Genomic DNA, 17,437 nt, shown 5'->3' with positions numbered 1-17,437 from the left:
AATTCCTAGCCAAGCCACCCAGCCCCAGTTTCCTATTGCATGATCCCATCTGTACTGCCTCCTTTAAGTCGTCACTTAAAGTACAACCTCATTTCCCTTTGATTCTTCATATTTCCACATATTTAACAGTGCAAAATAATGATTTTCAGAATGAAATGTATAGAAAGTTAAATGCTTTATTTTAATATGTATTATATGAATATGACGTACTCATTGAGTCTTCCAAATAAGCGATAACGATCCATCACATAGTACAAGAATTTTTACATTTGGTTTGTGGAGTTTAGGATTTATTGTGTCTTTATTTAGGTTTGATTTTATTATTTATTTTATAACATATTATTTATGTCCATCACAAATTATTAATGCCAATAGGAATAATGACAATAATTGGCTTATATTCCTGATTAGATACATGCATGTTACTGAAAACAATTTCTTTCCATAGACAGACATAAGACACAGTTGTTATTTTTTGTGATAAGTTTAATCAGTTCAAATCCATATTTATATTATATGTAATTAGATGTAACATATCTCAATATTATTTAGTTGATTATGTTTGACATTGTGTACAAGTGTAACAGTCTTCAGCTAAAATGATGTATATGTTTGCAGATTTGAACATTTTTTCTTAAAGTGATTTAGATGCCATTTTACCCATCATACTTTTCTTTGTGTTTAGTTCCGGTTTACACAAAATAATATAACACTTGGGTGTAAATATACAGAATAGTAGAGCAAAACTGGAGGCCAAAATAGCAAATATCTCCACAGCTACAGTAAATTTTCCAGGAGAGCTGACATAAGCTGGAATAAAGGTGATCCACACAGCACAGAATATGAGTATGCTGAATGTGATGAATTTAGCTTCATTAAAATTATCTGGCAGCTTTCTAGCTAGAAAAGCCAAAACAAAACACAAGAAAGCAAGAACACCAATATAACCCAACACTGCCCAGAAACCTATAGATGAGCCCAAGTTACATTCTAATATGATCTTTTCCTTGTAGTAGTTCATGTTCTTGTATGGGAAAGGAGGAGAAACTGTTAGCCAAAGCACACAAATAAGAACCTGTATGAGAGTGAAGGCAAGTACACTGAATCTCTGCTGTGGAGGTCCAAACCATTTCATGACATTACTGCCTGGAAGTGTAGCCCTGAAGGCCATTAGTACAACTACTGTTTTCCCCAGTACACAGGAGATACAGAGGACAAAGGTGATCCCAAATGCTGTGTGGCGCAGCATACAGGACCAGTGAGAGGGCTGTCCAATGAAAGTAATTGAACAGAGAAAACAGAGAGTCAGAGAGAACAGCAGCAGGAAACTCAGCTCAGAGTTGTTGGCCTTAACAATGGGAGTGTCCTTTGCTGTTAGAAATAAAATAGCGACCAACACAGTTAATGCCGCTCCAACTAAAGAAAAAGCTACCAGTACTATCCCCATAACCTCTGTAAATGAAAGAAACTCTATGACCTTTAACACACATTTATCTCTGTCAGCATTAGACCAAAATTCTCCTGGGCACTGCTCACAGTTATTTGAATCTGCAAAATAATCATTATTATTATTATTATTATTATTATTATTATTATTATTATTATTATTATTATTAGGAAGGAAAAATATACTTTATCTCATGGTTTTATTCATTAATACCATTTTTCAGGAACTGTATCCTAAATAATAAAAAGAGGATACACAATGCACAATTAACAACTTGTCTTTGAAACTTGGTAATGCTGAAATTACCTGTCTGGTTACTGATCTCTCCCTCGGCACATGGTATACAGTCATAACAGCAGACAGGTCTTCCTTTCTGTGCAGCTTTCCTGGTTCCTGGAGGACAGCTCTCACTGCACACAGACCTTGGCTTCTAATGCAAACAATACATTATGAATACAATCCCGGAATTATAAGCTTCTATCTGACAGTTCCATGCAGCTGATGAGCCATAATTGTTTACTTATCAAAACAATAAACAGCTTTATAGCTCTGTGCTTTATATATATATATATATATATATATATATATATATATATATATATATATATATATATATATTGAAGCACTATTTTGGTGTAAAACATTTCATGGATATTCCTTATAATATAACCTCATTAGGCCTGATTTATTATTATTATTATTATTATTATTATTATTATTATTATTATTATTATTATTATTATTTAAATATATTCTATATATATTTTTAATTAAAAAAAAATGAGTAAACTATGTACCTCTATTTTCTCTCCAGCCCAGATTATATCTTCAGTATTTAGGACAAATTGTTGTCCACTTGGCAAAGAGGCATCATAATAGCCCACAACCTTAAACTGCACTTCTCCATTGAACCCTCGTTGCCAGTTCACCACATCATACTTTGCCGGTGTTGCCCCAGTGCTGTCGAAGAAAATGTTGTCTCCAAATTTGGTAGTAAAATTTACTTTTTTTAGAGACTCAACAACCTTCAAAGGTGAAAAAAAAAGAATTAATTTCATTACAATATCAGTCATGGACATGACCTGCTTTTGTTGTCTTCTTTGTGTTACCTGCCATGGTTGTATTGTTTTGTCTTTCTTACAACTTTGGTTTTCCGTGCATCTCAACAGACTGTGTAAAGAATGTGCCACAGCATAAACTGCATTGTACAGGTTATTTGCATACCTCAGTTCAGATATATCTTCACTGTAGTTTTTTAACGGAATAATATCTTTATATTTGCTGCAGTTGTTTTCAGTCTGAGAAATGTTTCCCTCTGTATGCAAGCAAGGGATTGCGGTTTGCCAAAATTCATTGACAGCATAGTCAGCAAAACCACCAATGTTCAATTTTCCTATAGCAAAACCAATGGATCCAGACAGTATGTTGTAACTTCCTGGTGTTAATACATTGACAGAAGTAATCCATGCCTCAACACCAATCATCTGGTAGCCAGTGACATTTTTTAGAATAAGCTGGTTTATTAGAATTTTCAAATCAAAGTGGGCAAGAAATATGATAATTACTTTGGCTGTGCCTGTCTTAATAATATCTGCCACTTTCATGATTTTGGCAGTATCTGACCGGTCAAACTTCTCAGAGTACTCAACACATATTCCCTCCTCTTTGGCTGCATTTAGAAAAATGGCCATTCCACTGTTGCCATAATCATTATCACTGTTCACTGCTCCTACCCAAGACCAGCCAAAGTGCTTGACCAAATATGCTAATGCTCTACTCTGGTAGAAGTCACTTGCTATGGTCCTGAAGAAAGAGGGGTACTCTTTTCTGTTGCTCAAACAGTCACATGTGGCAGCATAACTTACCTAAGGACAGAAAGAGAGGTAAAACATTTTTACTTTCCTAGCTAGATGACAGGAGCCTGTTTTAATGGAGAAAATCAATGGCATCAAACTAAAGAAAAATAATAATCTGTAATAACATTCATTCATTCAGCTTTACTGCAGCTTTTACAATCCCTGAATACACACACACACTTTCAAGCCTAGGGGCAATTTACTATAGCCATTCTGCCTATCTGCATGTTTATAGATACTCGGAGGAACCCCACAAACACAGAGAGAACACAGAGCAAAACTCCTCATAGGCAGTAACCCAAGTACACTATTGAACCAAGGGCAGTGAGACAACAATGATACTCACTGCACCACCGTGACACCCATAAGAATAACATGCCTTTTTCAAGAACAAACAGATATCTTGAGTAATCATGCAATTATGACTCCTCAATCAAAAAAAAAAAATGGGATGTTAAACATAATTACTAAAATTGTGTCTCAAAGTAAAATTCAGCTTCCCTTAGCTGTTGAGGCTAAAGAGACTCATCTCAGAGGAGTCTAAATAGATAAGAATGGATATTTGATTTAACTGTAGATATTGCTCTATAAATGAAGATAATCATCTCATGCATATTTCCAGTGTCTTGTAACAATGAAATAAATTGTTTTAAAATAATTATTTAAATAATTGATCCTTACCACTGGGATCTTAAAAGGCCCTGTAGTTTTTGCAAGTGCTATAGTAGGAGAAGACTCTGACTCCCCTATGATGGCTTGTACTGCGGCTTGTCCAGTGCAATCACCATCTGCTGTTATTTCCATACCATTCATCAAAGCCATGGCTGCCTTCATAGAGAACAATCTTGAGAGACAATTGTCATAAATCCTGTAACCAATTGAGATATTTGGGAGCAAGCTGTTGTCTCTGTTGATTTCTTCGATTGCAAAAATCATGGTCTGAGCAAGGCGTAATTCACTGAGGATAAATCTACAAATATACATAAAAAATAATGAGAAATTTCAAATAATATTTAATATTAAATAAAACCTAAAAGACACACACATGTACAAATACAATGCAGGTTTCCTAAAAAAACAAATATATATATATATATATATATATATATATATATATATATATATATATATATATATATATATATATATATATATATATATGTATATAAATGTAAAATATTCCATAAAAACAAACCTAATGCAGATTAAAGGATTAGGTTTTTCAGTATATGGCAGTGACCCAGTCTGTGTACCATCATGTATTGCAAAGATACCTCCAATTATCACATCTCCATCTTTAGACAGCAGAGGATATTCTGGGTTTTCCTGAATATGGCAATATTCTCCCTTTGCCAGGCTAAAACAAAGGAGTAGCACAAGGAATAACATCACAAAGATTTGCCAATGCTTTTGCTGTCTCAGTCTTCAACAGATATACTACAGATATTTATAGACATTGGGTCTTCTGAGTATCACCATTCATTTAAACAAATCAGAGAAGTGTTAATCCTTGTGATGTCATTTAGGGACAGGATGTTAACTCTCAAATGCCCAATAGTTTGTGTAATAGATTAATCACTTATGCCATGCAGTGATTTTCACTTAATCGTGCTGCACGTATCAGAAGATTTTTATGGAGGCAGCTGACAGTCGCATCACTGATGTAATGTTTTGAATTTTGTGCTTGGTTTGATGCATACTGTACCATCAAACATCAGAATGGGGAACAATGTGATCTCTGTGACTTTAACCATGGCATGGTTGTTGGTGCAAGATGTCCTGATTTGAGTATTTCAGAATCTGCTGATCTCCTGGGATTTTCACACACAACAATCTATAGAGTTTACACAGAATGGTGTGAAAAACAATGAGTGAGCAACAGTTCTGTGGGTATAAACCCCTTGTTGATAAGAGAGGCCCGGGGAAAATGGCCAGATTGGTTTGAGCTGCCAGGAATGATATAATGGCTCTCACAGGGGATATCTGGAGTCCCAGAGCCTTTAAATTAGCTTTGTAACTCTTCCCATACTGATAAATTTCAATCACCTTCTTTCCCATGATTTCTGTTTTTTCTTTCAATTTTGGCAAAGTGTGTTACTGGGTAAGAACATTTAACCAAATTCATGCTGTTGAAAAAGTTCTATTTAAGTCTTGATTTGATTGAACAGGGTTTGCAGTAATGAGGCCTGGTTGTGTCTACTCCAGCTGAACATAATTATGAATGCAATTTTATAGATTTGGGTAATTAGTAACTATAGGGGCAAATGCATTTTCACACAGGTCCACTTGGTATTGGATAACTTTTTGGCTTCAATAAATATCATTATCATTTGAAAACTGTATCTTGTGTTTACTCAGGTTGCCCTTTATCTTAGATTTTGTTTTAATTTCTGAAACTATTAAAATGAGATGTACACAAAAATAGAAGAAATCATGCAAATACTTTTTCAGAGCACTGAACCCCACCCAAGGCCCCTGCCATGGTAGTCACAGGGCACTTTGAGTCTTATGAGCAGCCCATGCAGATTGGTGATACCTGCCTCTCATTCCACTCCAGAAACTGTATCTCCCATCTGCAGCCAGGTCCAGGGTCTTGAGGTAAGGGCATGCCTCCTGATTGACCAGACATCGCTGAGCTGCTCTTGCAGAATGTGGCGAGGATCCATGTGAAACCCCAGGATTTGGTCTCTGATCACAGCCCCCAGTTTGCTATCAATTCTGCAAAGCCTTTTGTAAGCTTTTAGGGGCCATTGTAAGTCTGTCCTCAGGGCATGACCCACAGTCTAATGGCCAGGCAGAGAGGGTTAACTAGGATCTACAGTAAACCTTTATTGCCTCATATTGGCCAATCCCACCTCTTGGGCCAACCACCTCTTCTAGGAGGAATATGCCCACAATTCCCTTTGGCATTCTTCCGTCAGTATGTCACCCATTTGTTGCTAATATTGGTATCTGCTACCACCGTTTCCTGAGCAAGAGACTGAAATGGGGTACCTGTCATGGCACTTCTGAAGCATTGCTGCTGAGGCTCCTGGAAGAAAGCTCTTGCTATCTTGTCGACAGCCTCCTGCACTTGAGAGCAAAACACCAATGAATGTCACTGCCTGGGGCTTTCTTTCCATTCCTGGTCAGCAAGTATGGCTGTCAATTATAGATCACCCCTTGCATGGGGACTCTAGGAAGTTAGCTCCACTTCAAGGTGCTGAGACAGGTCAACCCTGTCTTGTACCATCTTCAAATTCCCTGGTCCATGAAAGTGAACCACACCTTTCATGTCTCGTGGCTGGCAAGGGATGTTGGGAGCTGTTCCTAAGGGGCACGTAAGGGGCAGGTTGCCATGGCCCCAGCCATCCAACAGAGGGAGACTGAGAGCTGCATCTCGGTAAATATTGGCAACTGGCTCCACCTGTGAATGGCCTATTCAAGCAGTGCTTACAGGGAGCTCACCATGTGAGGACAAGACTAAATCAGCATCAGTATTTTGGCCTGTGTGCTGCTTCATAACTCTTAGACCTAGCTCTCCTTTTGAGGTCAGTCCTCCTGGTGCATTGGTAACATGCTTGCTTTCTAAACCAGGCATTGTGAGCTTGACTCTGGGTGATCTTTTATTTGTTTATTTTAGGAGAGTAATTTTTTTCAGTTTGTTACTTTTTTCCATAACCAGTATGGAGTGTGTTGACCTGAGCTTAGTTATTATTTCCCTTTTGGAGGCCTCTGTCCATCCTTCTTATCTCCTTCAGTTACAGCATTTGTAGGGCTACATTTCGCAAGTGAATGAATTCTCGCAGTTCTGTCCCATCTAAATTCCTAGCCAAGCCACCAAGCCCCAGTTTCCTATTGCATGATCCCATCTGTACTGCCTCCCTTAAGTCCTCACCTAAAGTACAACCTCCATTTCCCTTTGATTCTTCATATTTCCACATATTTAACAGTGCAAAATAATGATCTTCAGAATGAAATGCATAGCAGGTTAAATGCTTTATGGTAATATGTATTATATGCATATAATGTACTCATTGAGTCTTCCAAATAAGCATATTGTGCAAATTGTTGAAGATATTTTGCAACATGCACAAGCTTGTGATCTCAAATTCCAAGCTTCAGTTCCCTCTGCTGATAGAAATCATAACAGATGTATTTTAAAAGTAGAGCATTGACTCTCCATCACCTAGTACAAACATTTTTATATTTGGTTTGTGGAGTTTATAATTTATTATGTCTTTATTTATTTGTTTGATTTTATTATTATTTAACTTTTATAAAATCTTATTTATTTACATCACAAATTCTTAATATCAATACTTATAATGACAATAATGGTTCTATATTCCTGATTAGAAACACTTGTTACTGAATACAAATTATATTTCTATAGACAGAGAGAAAACACAATTGTTATTTTTGTGATAAGTTTAATCAGTTCTCATCCATATTTATATTATATGTAATTAGATGTAACATATCTCAATATTATTTACTTGATTATGTTTGACATTACGTGTACAAGTGTAACATTCTTCAGCTAAAATTATATGTTTGCAGATTTGAATTTTTTTTTTTTCTTAAAGTGATTTAGATGCCATTTTACCCATCATACTTTTCTTTGTGTTTAATTCAGGTTTACACAAAATAATATAACATTTAGGTGTAAATATACAGAATAGTAGAGCAAAACTGGAGGCCAGAATAGCAAATATCTCCACGGCTACAGTAAATTTTCCAGGAGAGCTGACATAAGCTGGAATAAAGGTGATCCACACAGCACAGAATATGAGTATGCTGAATGTGATGAATTTAGCTTCATTAAAATTATCTGGCAGCTTTCTAGCTAGAAAAGCCAAAACAAAGCACAAGAAAGCAAGAATTCCAATATAACCCAGCACGGCCCAGAAACCTATAGCTGAGCCCAAGTTACATTCTAATATGATCTTTTCCTTGTAGTAGTTCATGTTCTTGTATGGAAAAGGAGGAGAAACTGTTAACCAAAGCACACAAATAAGAACTTGTATGAGAGTGAAGGCAAGTACACTGAATCTCTGCTGTGGAGGTCCAAACCATTTCATGATATTACTGCCTGGAAGTGTAGCCCTGAATGCCATTAGTACAACCACTGTTTTCCCCAGTACACAGGAGATACAGAGGACAAAGGTGATCCCAAATGCTGTGTGTCGCAACATACAGGACCACTGAGAGGGCTGTCCAATGAAAGTAATTGAACAGAGGAAACACAGAGTCAGAGAGAACAGCAGAAGGAAACTCAGCTCAGAGTTGTTGGCCTTAACAATGGGAGTGTCCTTTGCTGTTAGAAATAAAATGGCTACTAACACAGTTAATGCCGCTCCAACTAAAGAAAATACTACCAGTACTATCCCCATAACCTCTGTAAATGAAAGAAACTCTATGACCTTTAACACACATTTATCTCTGTCAGCATTAGACCAAAATTCTCCTGGACACTGCTCACAGTTATTTGAATCTGCAAAATAATCATGATTATTATTATTATTATTATTATTATTATTATTAGGAAGGAAAATATACTTTATCTCATGGTTTTATTTATTAATACCATTTTTCAGGAACTGTATCCTAAATAATAAAAAGAGGATACACAATGCACAATTAACAACTTGTCTTTGAAACTTGGTAATGCTGAAATTACCTGTCTGGTTACTGATCTCTCCCTCAGCACATGGTATACAGTCATAACAGCAGACAGGCCTTCCTTTCTGTGCAGCTTTTCTGGTTCCTGGAGGACAGCTCTCACTGCACACAGACCTGGGCTTCTAATGCAAACAATACATTATAACTACAATCTCGGAATTATAAAGTTCTATCTGACAGTTCCATGCAGCTGATGAGCCATAATTGTTTACTTATCAATACAATCCAGACAGCTTCAAAGCTTTGTGTTTATATATATATATATATATATATATATATATATATATATATATATATATATATATATATATATATATATATATTGAAGCACTAGTTTAATGTAAAACATTTCATGGATATTCCTTATAATATAACCTCATAAGGCCTGATTTATTATTATTATTATTATTAGTTCAATGATCTAATCTAGTTTAGATATATTTTTAATTAAAAAATAAGTAAATAATGTACCTCTACTTTCTCTCCAGCCCAGATTATATCTTCAGAATTTAGGACAAATTGTTGTCCACTTGGCAAAGAGGCATCATAATAGCCCACAACCTTAAACTGCACTTCTCCATTGATCCCTCGTTGCCAGTTCACCACATCATACTTTGCCGCTGTTGCTCCAGTGCTGTCGAACAAAATGTGGTCTCCTAATTTGCTGGTAAAATTTACTTTTTTTAGAGACTCAACAACCTTCAAAGGGGGAAAAAAGAGAATTATTTTTTTTTACAGTATCAGTCATGGACATGACCTGCTTCACTTCTCTTCCTTATGTTACCTGCCATGGTTGTATTGTTTTGTCTTTCTCACAACTTTGGTTTTCCGTGCACCTCAACAGACTGTGTAAAGAATGTGCCACAGCATAAACTGCATTGTACAGGTTATTTGCAGCCCTCAGTTCAGATACATCTTCATTGTAGTTTTTAAATTGAATAATATCTTTATATTTGCTGCAGTTGTTTTCAGTCTGAGAAATGTTTCCCTCAGTATGCAAGCAAGGGATTGCGGTTTGCCAAAATTCATTAACAACATAGTCAGCAAAACCACCAATGTTCAGTTTTCCTATAGCAAAACCAATGGATCCAGACAATATGTTGTAACTTGCTGGTGTTACTAGATTAACATTAGTAATCCATCCCTCAACACCAATTATCTGGTAGCCAGTGACATTTTTTAGAATAAGCTGGTTTATTAGAATTTTCATATCAAAGTGGGCAAGAAATATGATAATTACTTTGGCTGTGCCTGTCTTAATAATGTCAGCCACTTTTATGATTTTTGCAGTATCTGACCGGTCAAACTTCTCAGAGTACTCAACACATATTCCCTCCTCTTTGGCTGCATTTAGAAAAATGGCCATTCCACTGTTGCCATAATCATTATCACTGTTCACAGCTCCCACCCAAGACCAGCCAAAGTGCTTGACCAAATATACCAGTGCTCTGCTCTGGTAGTAGTCACTTGCTAAGGTCCTGAAGAAAGAGGGGTACTCTTTTCTGTTGCTCAAACAGTCACATGTGGCAGCATGACTTATCTAAGGACAGAAAGAGAGGTAAAACTTTTTTACTTTCCTAGCAAGATGACAGGAGCCTGTTTTAATGGAGAAAATCAATAGCATCAAACTAAAGAAAACTTATAATTTGTAATAACATTCATTCATTCAATTTTACTGCTCTATCCTGCTCAGAGTTGCAAAGGACATAGAGCCAATCCCTGAATACACACACACACACTCTTTCAAACCTTTGTCAATTTAGTATAGCAAATCTGCTTATCTGCATGTTTATGGATAGTGGGTAGAAACTCAGATATGGATATTGCTCTATAAATGAAGATAATCATCTCATGCATATTTCATGTGTCTTGTAACAATGAAATAAATTGTTATTGAATAATTATTAAAATCATTTATCCTTACCACTGGGATCTTAAAAGGCCCTGTAGTTTTTGTAAGTGCTATAGTAGGAGTAGACTCTGACTCCCCTATGATGGCTTGTACTACGGCTTGTCCAGCGCAATCACCATTTGCTGTTATTTCCATACCATTCATCAAAGCCATAGCTGCTTTCATAGATAACAATCTTGATAGACAAACGTCATATATCCTGTAACCAATTGAGATATTTGGGAGCAAACTGTTGTCTCTGTTGATTTCATCAATTGCAAAAATCATGGTCTGTGCAAGGCGTAATTCACTGAGGTTAAATCTACAAATATACATTACAAAAAAGAAATTTCAAATAATATTTAATATAAAATGAAAACTAAAAGAATCCCAAATACAATGCAGGTTTCCTAAAAAAATATTATCATGGAAATATTCCATAAAAACAAACCTAATGCAGATTAAAGGATGAGGTTTTTCGGTATATGGCATTGACCCAGCCTGTGTACCATCATGTATTGAAAAGATACCTCCAATTATCACATCTCCATCTTTAGACAGCAGAGGATGTTCAGGGTTTTCCAGAATATGGCAATATTCTCCCCTTGCCAGGCTAAAACATAGGAGTAGCTCAAGGAATAACATCACAAAGATTTGCCAATGCTTTTGCTGGCTCAGTCCTCAACAGATATACTACAGATATTTATTGATATTGGGTCTTCTGATTATGACCATTAATTTAAACAAATCAGAGAGGTGTTAATCGTTGTGATGTCATTAAGGGACATAGATAGATAATTTATTGGTCCTCAAAGACTAATGGGTGTGTAGAAAAAGAAAAACATAACATCATACATATACGCCATCATGAACAATCACAGGCATGGAGGGGAGAAGGGAACATAAAGAAAAACATCATCATCATCATACAACAAATGCATCTGGCATCACAGTGGCTGAGTACATATGTGTTTAATGCTCGTATAGCCATAGGAACAAAACTCCTACCATAGCCCTCCTTTCTGCACATGGGTAGTCTATACCTGCGGCCAGAAGGAAGGGGGTTGAAATATTGATAAAGTGGGTGGTTTGGACCATTTAAAATTGTATGTGCCTTCCGAAGGGTATATGAAATGACAGTCCGATAAATTAGGGTTGGGAATACCAATAATTTTTCTCGCTAAATTAGTTATTTTCAAGAGTTTGTTGTTATTGGTAATTGTTAGCTTATGGAAAAAACAAATGACACTATACATAAGAACCGGTTCAATAATACTTTGATACAGAAGAAGAAGCAGACTAGGCTGAACAGACAGATATTTAAGTTTACAAATTCAATTCAGTTCAATTCAATTTTATTTGTATAGCACTTTACAATAGACATTGTCTCAAAACAGCTTTACAGAAATATCAACACGGTATACAGATATTAAAAGTGCAAATTTATCCCAACTGAGCAAGCCGGTGGCGACGGTGGCAAGGAAAAACTCCCTAAGATGTTAAGAGGAAGAAACCTTGAGAGGAACCAGACTCAGAAGGGAACCCATCCTCATCTGGGTAACAACAGATAGTCTGAAAAAGTTAATTATGGATTTATATGAAGTCTGTTTGGCCTTAGAAGCAGCCGTAGTCCCAGCAATCTGGAATTGGAGTAGATGAGAACTCCATCCAGAGGTAGGAGATCCGAAACGGATCAGGCAGGTCCGGAGAGCAGAGAGGATCAGGATATCTAGTATCTCCATAAAATTGTGTGTGGCTCGACTGAAGGAGAGAGGGAGAGAAAAGATTATTCGGACTGTGCTTAGTGTAACGGAAAGTCTAGTCAGGGTAGGCTTGAATAAACAAATATGTTTTAAGCCTAGACTTAAACACTGAGACTGTGTCTGAGTCCCGAACACTAATTGGAAGACTGTTCCATAACTGTGGGGCTCTATAAGAGAAAGCTCTTCCCCCTGCTGCAGCCTTTGCTATTCGAGGTACCGTCAAATAGCCTGCATCTTTTGATCAAGTAGGCGTGGTGGATCATAGAAAACCAAAAGGTCTCTTAGATACTGTGGCGCAAGACCATTTAGTGTTTTATAGGTTAATAATAGTATTTTATAATCAATGCGAGATTTCACTGGGAGCCAATGCAGTGTTGATAATAACTGTTTATGATTGTTGATAATTAAAGAATAACTGTGAGTCTCTGTTGACAGCACTTGTAAATACCTAGGGTGTGCTGATTGAAGTTGAGATGTTTATCCAATGTAATGCCCAGATATCTGAAATGCTCCACCCTTTCAACCATCTCTCCATTAATGGTAATACTGGAAGGATGGGTCAGTGTTTTGGAAGAGCTAAAAATCAGTTCCTTAGTCTTTTCAATATTAAGGTTGAGAAAGTTATCCTCACACTATGTACTAAAATGAGCTCTGGAGCGTTGATAGTCCAAAAATAATCATTGTCCTTATTAAGCATTGCAAGAATGGCGGTATCGTCTGCATATTTAAAGTAATGAGTGGTGGTGACTGGACTCTGGCAGGCATTTGTATAGAAAATATAAAGCAGTGGACTAAGTACACACCCCTGAGGGGCACCAGTGTTGAGAACAATAATGGGCGATAATACATTGACCACCTTTACCACTTGTGGTCTATTAGAAAGGAAATTATAAATCCAGTGTACTAGTGCTGATGGGATTTGTAGACACTGTAGTTTCTTGATTCCCTGATGAAGCTGAATTGAGTTAAAGGCGGAGCTAAAGTTAATGAAAAGAAGTCTGGTATAGTTTCCAGGTGTTGAAGTAGACAGTGCAAGAGACAATCCACTGCATCATCTGTACCTCTCTTCTGTTTATATGCAAATTGGTGGCAATCCAAAAAGGATGAAACATATGGAAGCATAATGTTTTGAACCATTTTCTCAAAGCTTTTCATTATGATTGAAGTTAATGATACCGGCCTGTAGTGATTTACCTCTGTTGGATGAGTTTTTTTGGGAACAGGAATAACAACTGATGTTTTCCATGTGACTGGTATTGTTGAAGTACAAAGTGATGAAAGAAAAAGACAATGAAGAAAGGGGATTAATTCCAGAGTGCAGTTTTTCAAGACCCGACCTGGAATTCCATCTGGCCCGGGAGCCTTATTCAGTTTGCACTTAATAAGCTGGAAATAGACATCCTGCTTAGTTAGAAGGGACTCATAATCCAGCTCTTGAGAAGGCAAAGAATCCAAAAGGCTATCACACTCTGCTAAAAAATCAGAGGTATCAAAACGGGCATAGAAATTAAGATTAGCAGCAAAGGTGGTGGGATCTTGTACAAAAACAGTCTGTTTAACGGCTTGTCCACTAAGAGACCTGACTCACTGAAATGCCTGTTTGGTGTAACAGTCCTAACTAATCATAAGTCCTGCTCCAATTTGTTTTTATACTTCTATTTAGCCTTAAATGTTTGAGTTACAATGTTCTGGTATATGATTTTCAGACCAGCAAAGTCCTTCTGCTTAAATGCAAGTTTTCTCTGCTGGAAAAGAGATTTTAGAGATGAGTTGATCCAAGGTTTTGAATTTGGGTATGTTTTGGTAGTCTTTACCGGTATCAAGGAATCCATACACAATTTAATGTAATCAGTAATAACTGAAGTCTGCTCATCAAGCTCTCCCTCAAAGACTTCCCAGTCTGTACACGCAAAGCAGCCTTGAAGGCATGCAATAGCATCCTCCGACCATTGAGGGGCACTGTGTATTACCGGCCTCCGTTGTTTCAGCCGTTGTTTGTAAACAGGAAGTAAATGGCTAACATTATTATCCGCTAATCCTAGCGGTGGGAGAGCTCTAGCTTTATAGGCTTCCGGGATATTACTGTAACATAAATTGATAGTTTTATTAAATCTTGTTGGTACATCTACTATATCTACATCTACAACTATATCGATTGAAGGCTGGCAATGCATAATCAAGCCGACAGCTGTTGAAGTCACCAAGAAGTAGTACTGGAGCATCTGGTTATTTGCTGAGCATAGTCTGTGTATTATTCGCTATCTGCTCAGCCTCTGCCTTGACATTAGCGCTTGGTGGAATATAAACACGGCTAAGCACAACAGTCGAGAACTCCCTTGGGAGGTAAACGGCACAAGCGGACAGGGTGAGCAGCTCCAGATCCAGATTACATGATGGTAACTGCTGGATAGTGGAGAGTGGTTGCACTGATTATCAGCCGCCAGCCGTGTGTGTGTGTCGGCGGCCCCTCCCCGCAGCCATGCACTCTCTGGCTGTCCAAAACATTGGTGGTGCTGAAGCGGAGCTGTCTCTTCAGCACCATAGCGGCAGTTGCGGGAGGAGCTCTCTTTCCTTTTTGTGCGTCAGATGCCAGCCTGTTGCCACAGTAACCCCCCCTCAGCTCCAAGCCTACTGCCACTGTATGTTGGGCCCACAGTGCATCACGCCGTGAGAGACCATCTGCATTCCCATGTTGGGCTCCTGCCCGGTGTTGGACCTGAAACAAGAAGTCCTGCAACGAAAGGAACCATCACATTACCCTGGCATTAGTATCTTTGGCCATGGCCATCCACTGCAGTGGGACATGGTCCATAACCAGAATGAAGTGCCGAACGGTCAGGTAGTAGCGCAGCTCCTCGATGGCCCACTTTATTGCCAGGGCCTCTTTCTCCACAGCAGCATATCTCCTCTCAGCTGGGGACAGCTTCCTGCTGATGAAGAGGACCGGGTGCTATTCTCTGAAGGTCTGCGAGAGAACGGCACCCAGCCCGGTCTCGGATGCATCTGTGTGTACTGTGAATGGAAGGGTGAAGTCCAGGTTACGCAGTACTGGGGCGCTGGTGAGAGCATCCTTCAGGGCTTGGAATGCCCGCTCCGCCTCTTCAGACCATTTCACCCAGTCTGGCTGGCCCTTCTTCGTGAGATCTGAAAGATGGGAGGCTATAGAGGAGAAATTAGGTACAAACCTGTGGTAATACCCCGCCAACCCCAAGAAGGCACGTACCTGTTTCTTTGATGTAGGCCGTGGGTAGCCTTTGACCCCCTCAATTTTCTTTGTCTGTGGTTTTAGTAGGCCCAAGCCAATATGGTAACCTAGTTATTGTGCCTCGGTTAGCCCCAGGTGGCTCATTTTGAGGTTGGCTGTCATCCCAGCCTTCCGGACCTCCTTCAGGACCTCCCCCAGTGGAACAGGTGATCTGACCAAGTGGAGGAGTGTCCATTAGTCGCTGGAACCTTGCGGGCACTCCGTGTAGCCCGAAGGGGAGAACCCGGTACTGCCAGTGGCCATTTACCATGCTGAAGGCTGTCTTTGGTCTTGCCTCTGGGGCCAGTGCTACTTGCCAGTAACCTTTTGTTAGGTCCAGTGTGGATATGAACCAGGCCCTCCCCAATCGCTCCATTAGGTTGTCCACCTGGGGAAGGGGATACCTGTTAAATTGTGAGACCTGACTCAGCTTCCAGAAGTCGTTGCAGAGGTGCATACTTCCATTGGGCTTCGGCACAACTATGATGGGTCTGGACCAGGGGCTGGCGAACTCCTCTATGATGTTGTCCCGCAGAATCCAGCCGAGCTCCTCCTCGATAGCCTTGTGGTGGGTCTCTGGGACACAATAAGGCCGTGGTCTTACCACCACTCCCGGACGGGTCTTAATCTCGTGGTGGACCAGCTGTGTCATCCCCGGGGAGGTGGAAAAGACATCAGTGAACTGGCCCCCAACTCTGTCAGCTCCTGTCTTTGTGTGGGGGTGAGGTCTTCACCCAGCTGGATCAAGGTACCCTTGTTGTGATCTGTGTCTAGGGCCGTGAACGCAGACAATACTAGTGCCGGCTCCATCCACTTCTTCAGCAGGTTTACATGGTATGTTTTTGACTCCGCTCGCCTACTGGGCTGCTGCAGGTGATAGTTCACAGCATCCTTCCACTCGAGGACTGTATATGAGCCTTGCCACTGGGCTAGGAACTTACAGGAGCTATTTGGCACTATCATTGCCAGGCACTCCCGGGGTTGTGCTGTGCAGTTGTACACTCTTTTCTGTTCCTCCTGGGCGGCTCTCATATGTTCCTGGACGATCGGAGCCACTCGGTCGATCGTTTCCTGCATCTCTTGTACGAAGTCGATGACCGAGTGGAAAGGGGAGGGCTGTTCTTCCCACGCTTCCCGTGCCACGTCCAGCAGTCCTCGAGGTCGCCGTCTGAAGAGGAGCTTGAAGGATGTGAAGCCCGTGGATGTTTGGGGGCACTCCAGGACAGCGAAGAGGATGTAAGGCAGGAGGAGGTCCCAGTTCCTCACTTCCTTGTCTACCACCTGGCGCAGCATCCACTTCGGGGTTTGGTTAAACCGTTCATTGAGCCCATCAGTTTGTGAGTGGTAGACGGACGCCTTCAGGTGTTTTACCTGCAACAGCTGACACCGATCAGACATTAGTTTTGACACAAAAGGCATACCTTGGTCTTTCAGTATGTCCTTCGGGATTCCCACATGGCTGAACAGGAGCACCAGTTCTCTAGCAATGTTGCGGGAGGTGGCTGAGCATAGTGGCACTGCCTCGGGGTACCGGGTGGCATAGTCCACGATGGCCAGTATGTATTCATAACC

At 39.4% G+C, this 17,437-nt stretch overlaps 2 protein-coding genes across 2 annotated transcripts; both read right to left on the bottom strand.

Annotated features, from left to right (window-relative positions):
* Window positions 1-634: 634 nt before the first annotated feature.
* Window positions 635-5,932, bottom strand: LOC124627823 (extracellular calcium-sensing receptor). The gene is made up of 7 exons (XM_047154572.2): window positions 5,844-5,932; window positions 4,499-4,660; window positions 3,985-4,273; window positions 2,557-3,312; window positions 2,245-2,472; window positions 1,754-1,877; window positions 635-1,548 (listed from the first exon to the last, which is right to left on the bottom strand). Exons 1-7 carry the CDS (start codon window positions 5,930-5,932, stop codon window positions 635-637), a joined length of 2,562 nt encoding a protein of 853 aa, XP_047010528.2.
* A 1,933-nt stretch (window positions 5,933-7,865) lies between these two features.
* On the bottom strand, window positions 7,866-16,517 carry LOC108264208 (extracellular calcium-sensing receptor-like). The gene is made up of 9 exons (XM_017465541.3): window positions 15,947-16,517; window positions 15,635-15,765; window positions 15,375-15,571; window positions 11,310-11,471; window positions 10,892-11,180; window positions 9,752-10,507; window positions 9,439-9,666; window positions 8,966-9,089; window positions 7,866-8,779 (listed from the first exon to the last, which is right to left on the bottom strand). Exons 1-9 carry the CDS (start codon window positions 16,515-16,517, stop codon window positions 7,866-7,868), a joined length of 3,372 nt encoding a protein of 1,123 aa, XP_017321030.3.
* Between the last annotated feature and the right edge of the window lie 920 nt (window positions 16,518-17,437).

Source organism: Ictalurus punctatus, chromosome 4 (assembly GCF_001660625.3).
Source record: "Ictalurus punctatus breed USDA103 chromosome 4, Coco_2.0, whole genome shotgun sequence".
Classification (NCBI taxonomy): domain Eukaryota; kingdom Metazoa; phylum Chordata; class Actinopteri; order Siluriformes; family Ictaluridae; genus Ictalurus; species Ictalurus punctatus.
This window is presented reverse-complemented; position numbering and strand designations above follow the sequence as displayed.

Coding starts and splice junctions, on each gene's coding strand:
- LOC124627823 (XM_047154572.2), bottom strand. CDS start 5,932: ATGTCTGGTCAATCAGGAGGCATGCCCTTACCTCAAGACCCTGGACCT. Junction 4,661..5,843: donor TTTCTGGAGTGGAATGAGAG/GCAGGTATCACC, acceptor CCTTTGTTTTAG/CCTGGCAAAGGGAGAATATT. Junction 2,473..2,556: donor AAACAATACAACCATGGCAG/GTAACACAAAGA, acceptor TCACCTTTGAAG/GTTGTTGAGTCTCTAAAAAA.
- LOC108264208 (XM_017465541.3), bottom strand. CDS start 16,517: ATGACACAGCTGGTCCACCACGAGATTAAGACCCGTCCGGGAGTGGTG. Junction 15,572..15,634: donor ACTTCACCCTTCCATTCACA/GTACACACAGAT, acceptor TTCAGAGAATAG/CACCCGGTCCTCTTCATCAG. Junction 8,780..8,965: donor AGAGATCAGTAACCAGACAG/GTAATTTCAGCA, acceptor ATTATTTTGCAG/ATTCAAATAACTGTGAGCAG.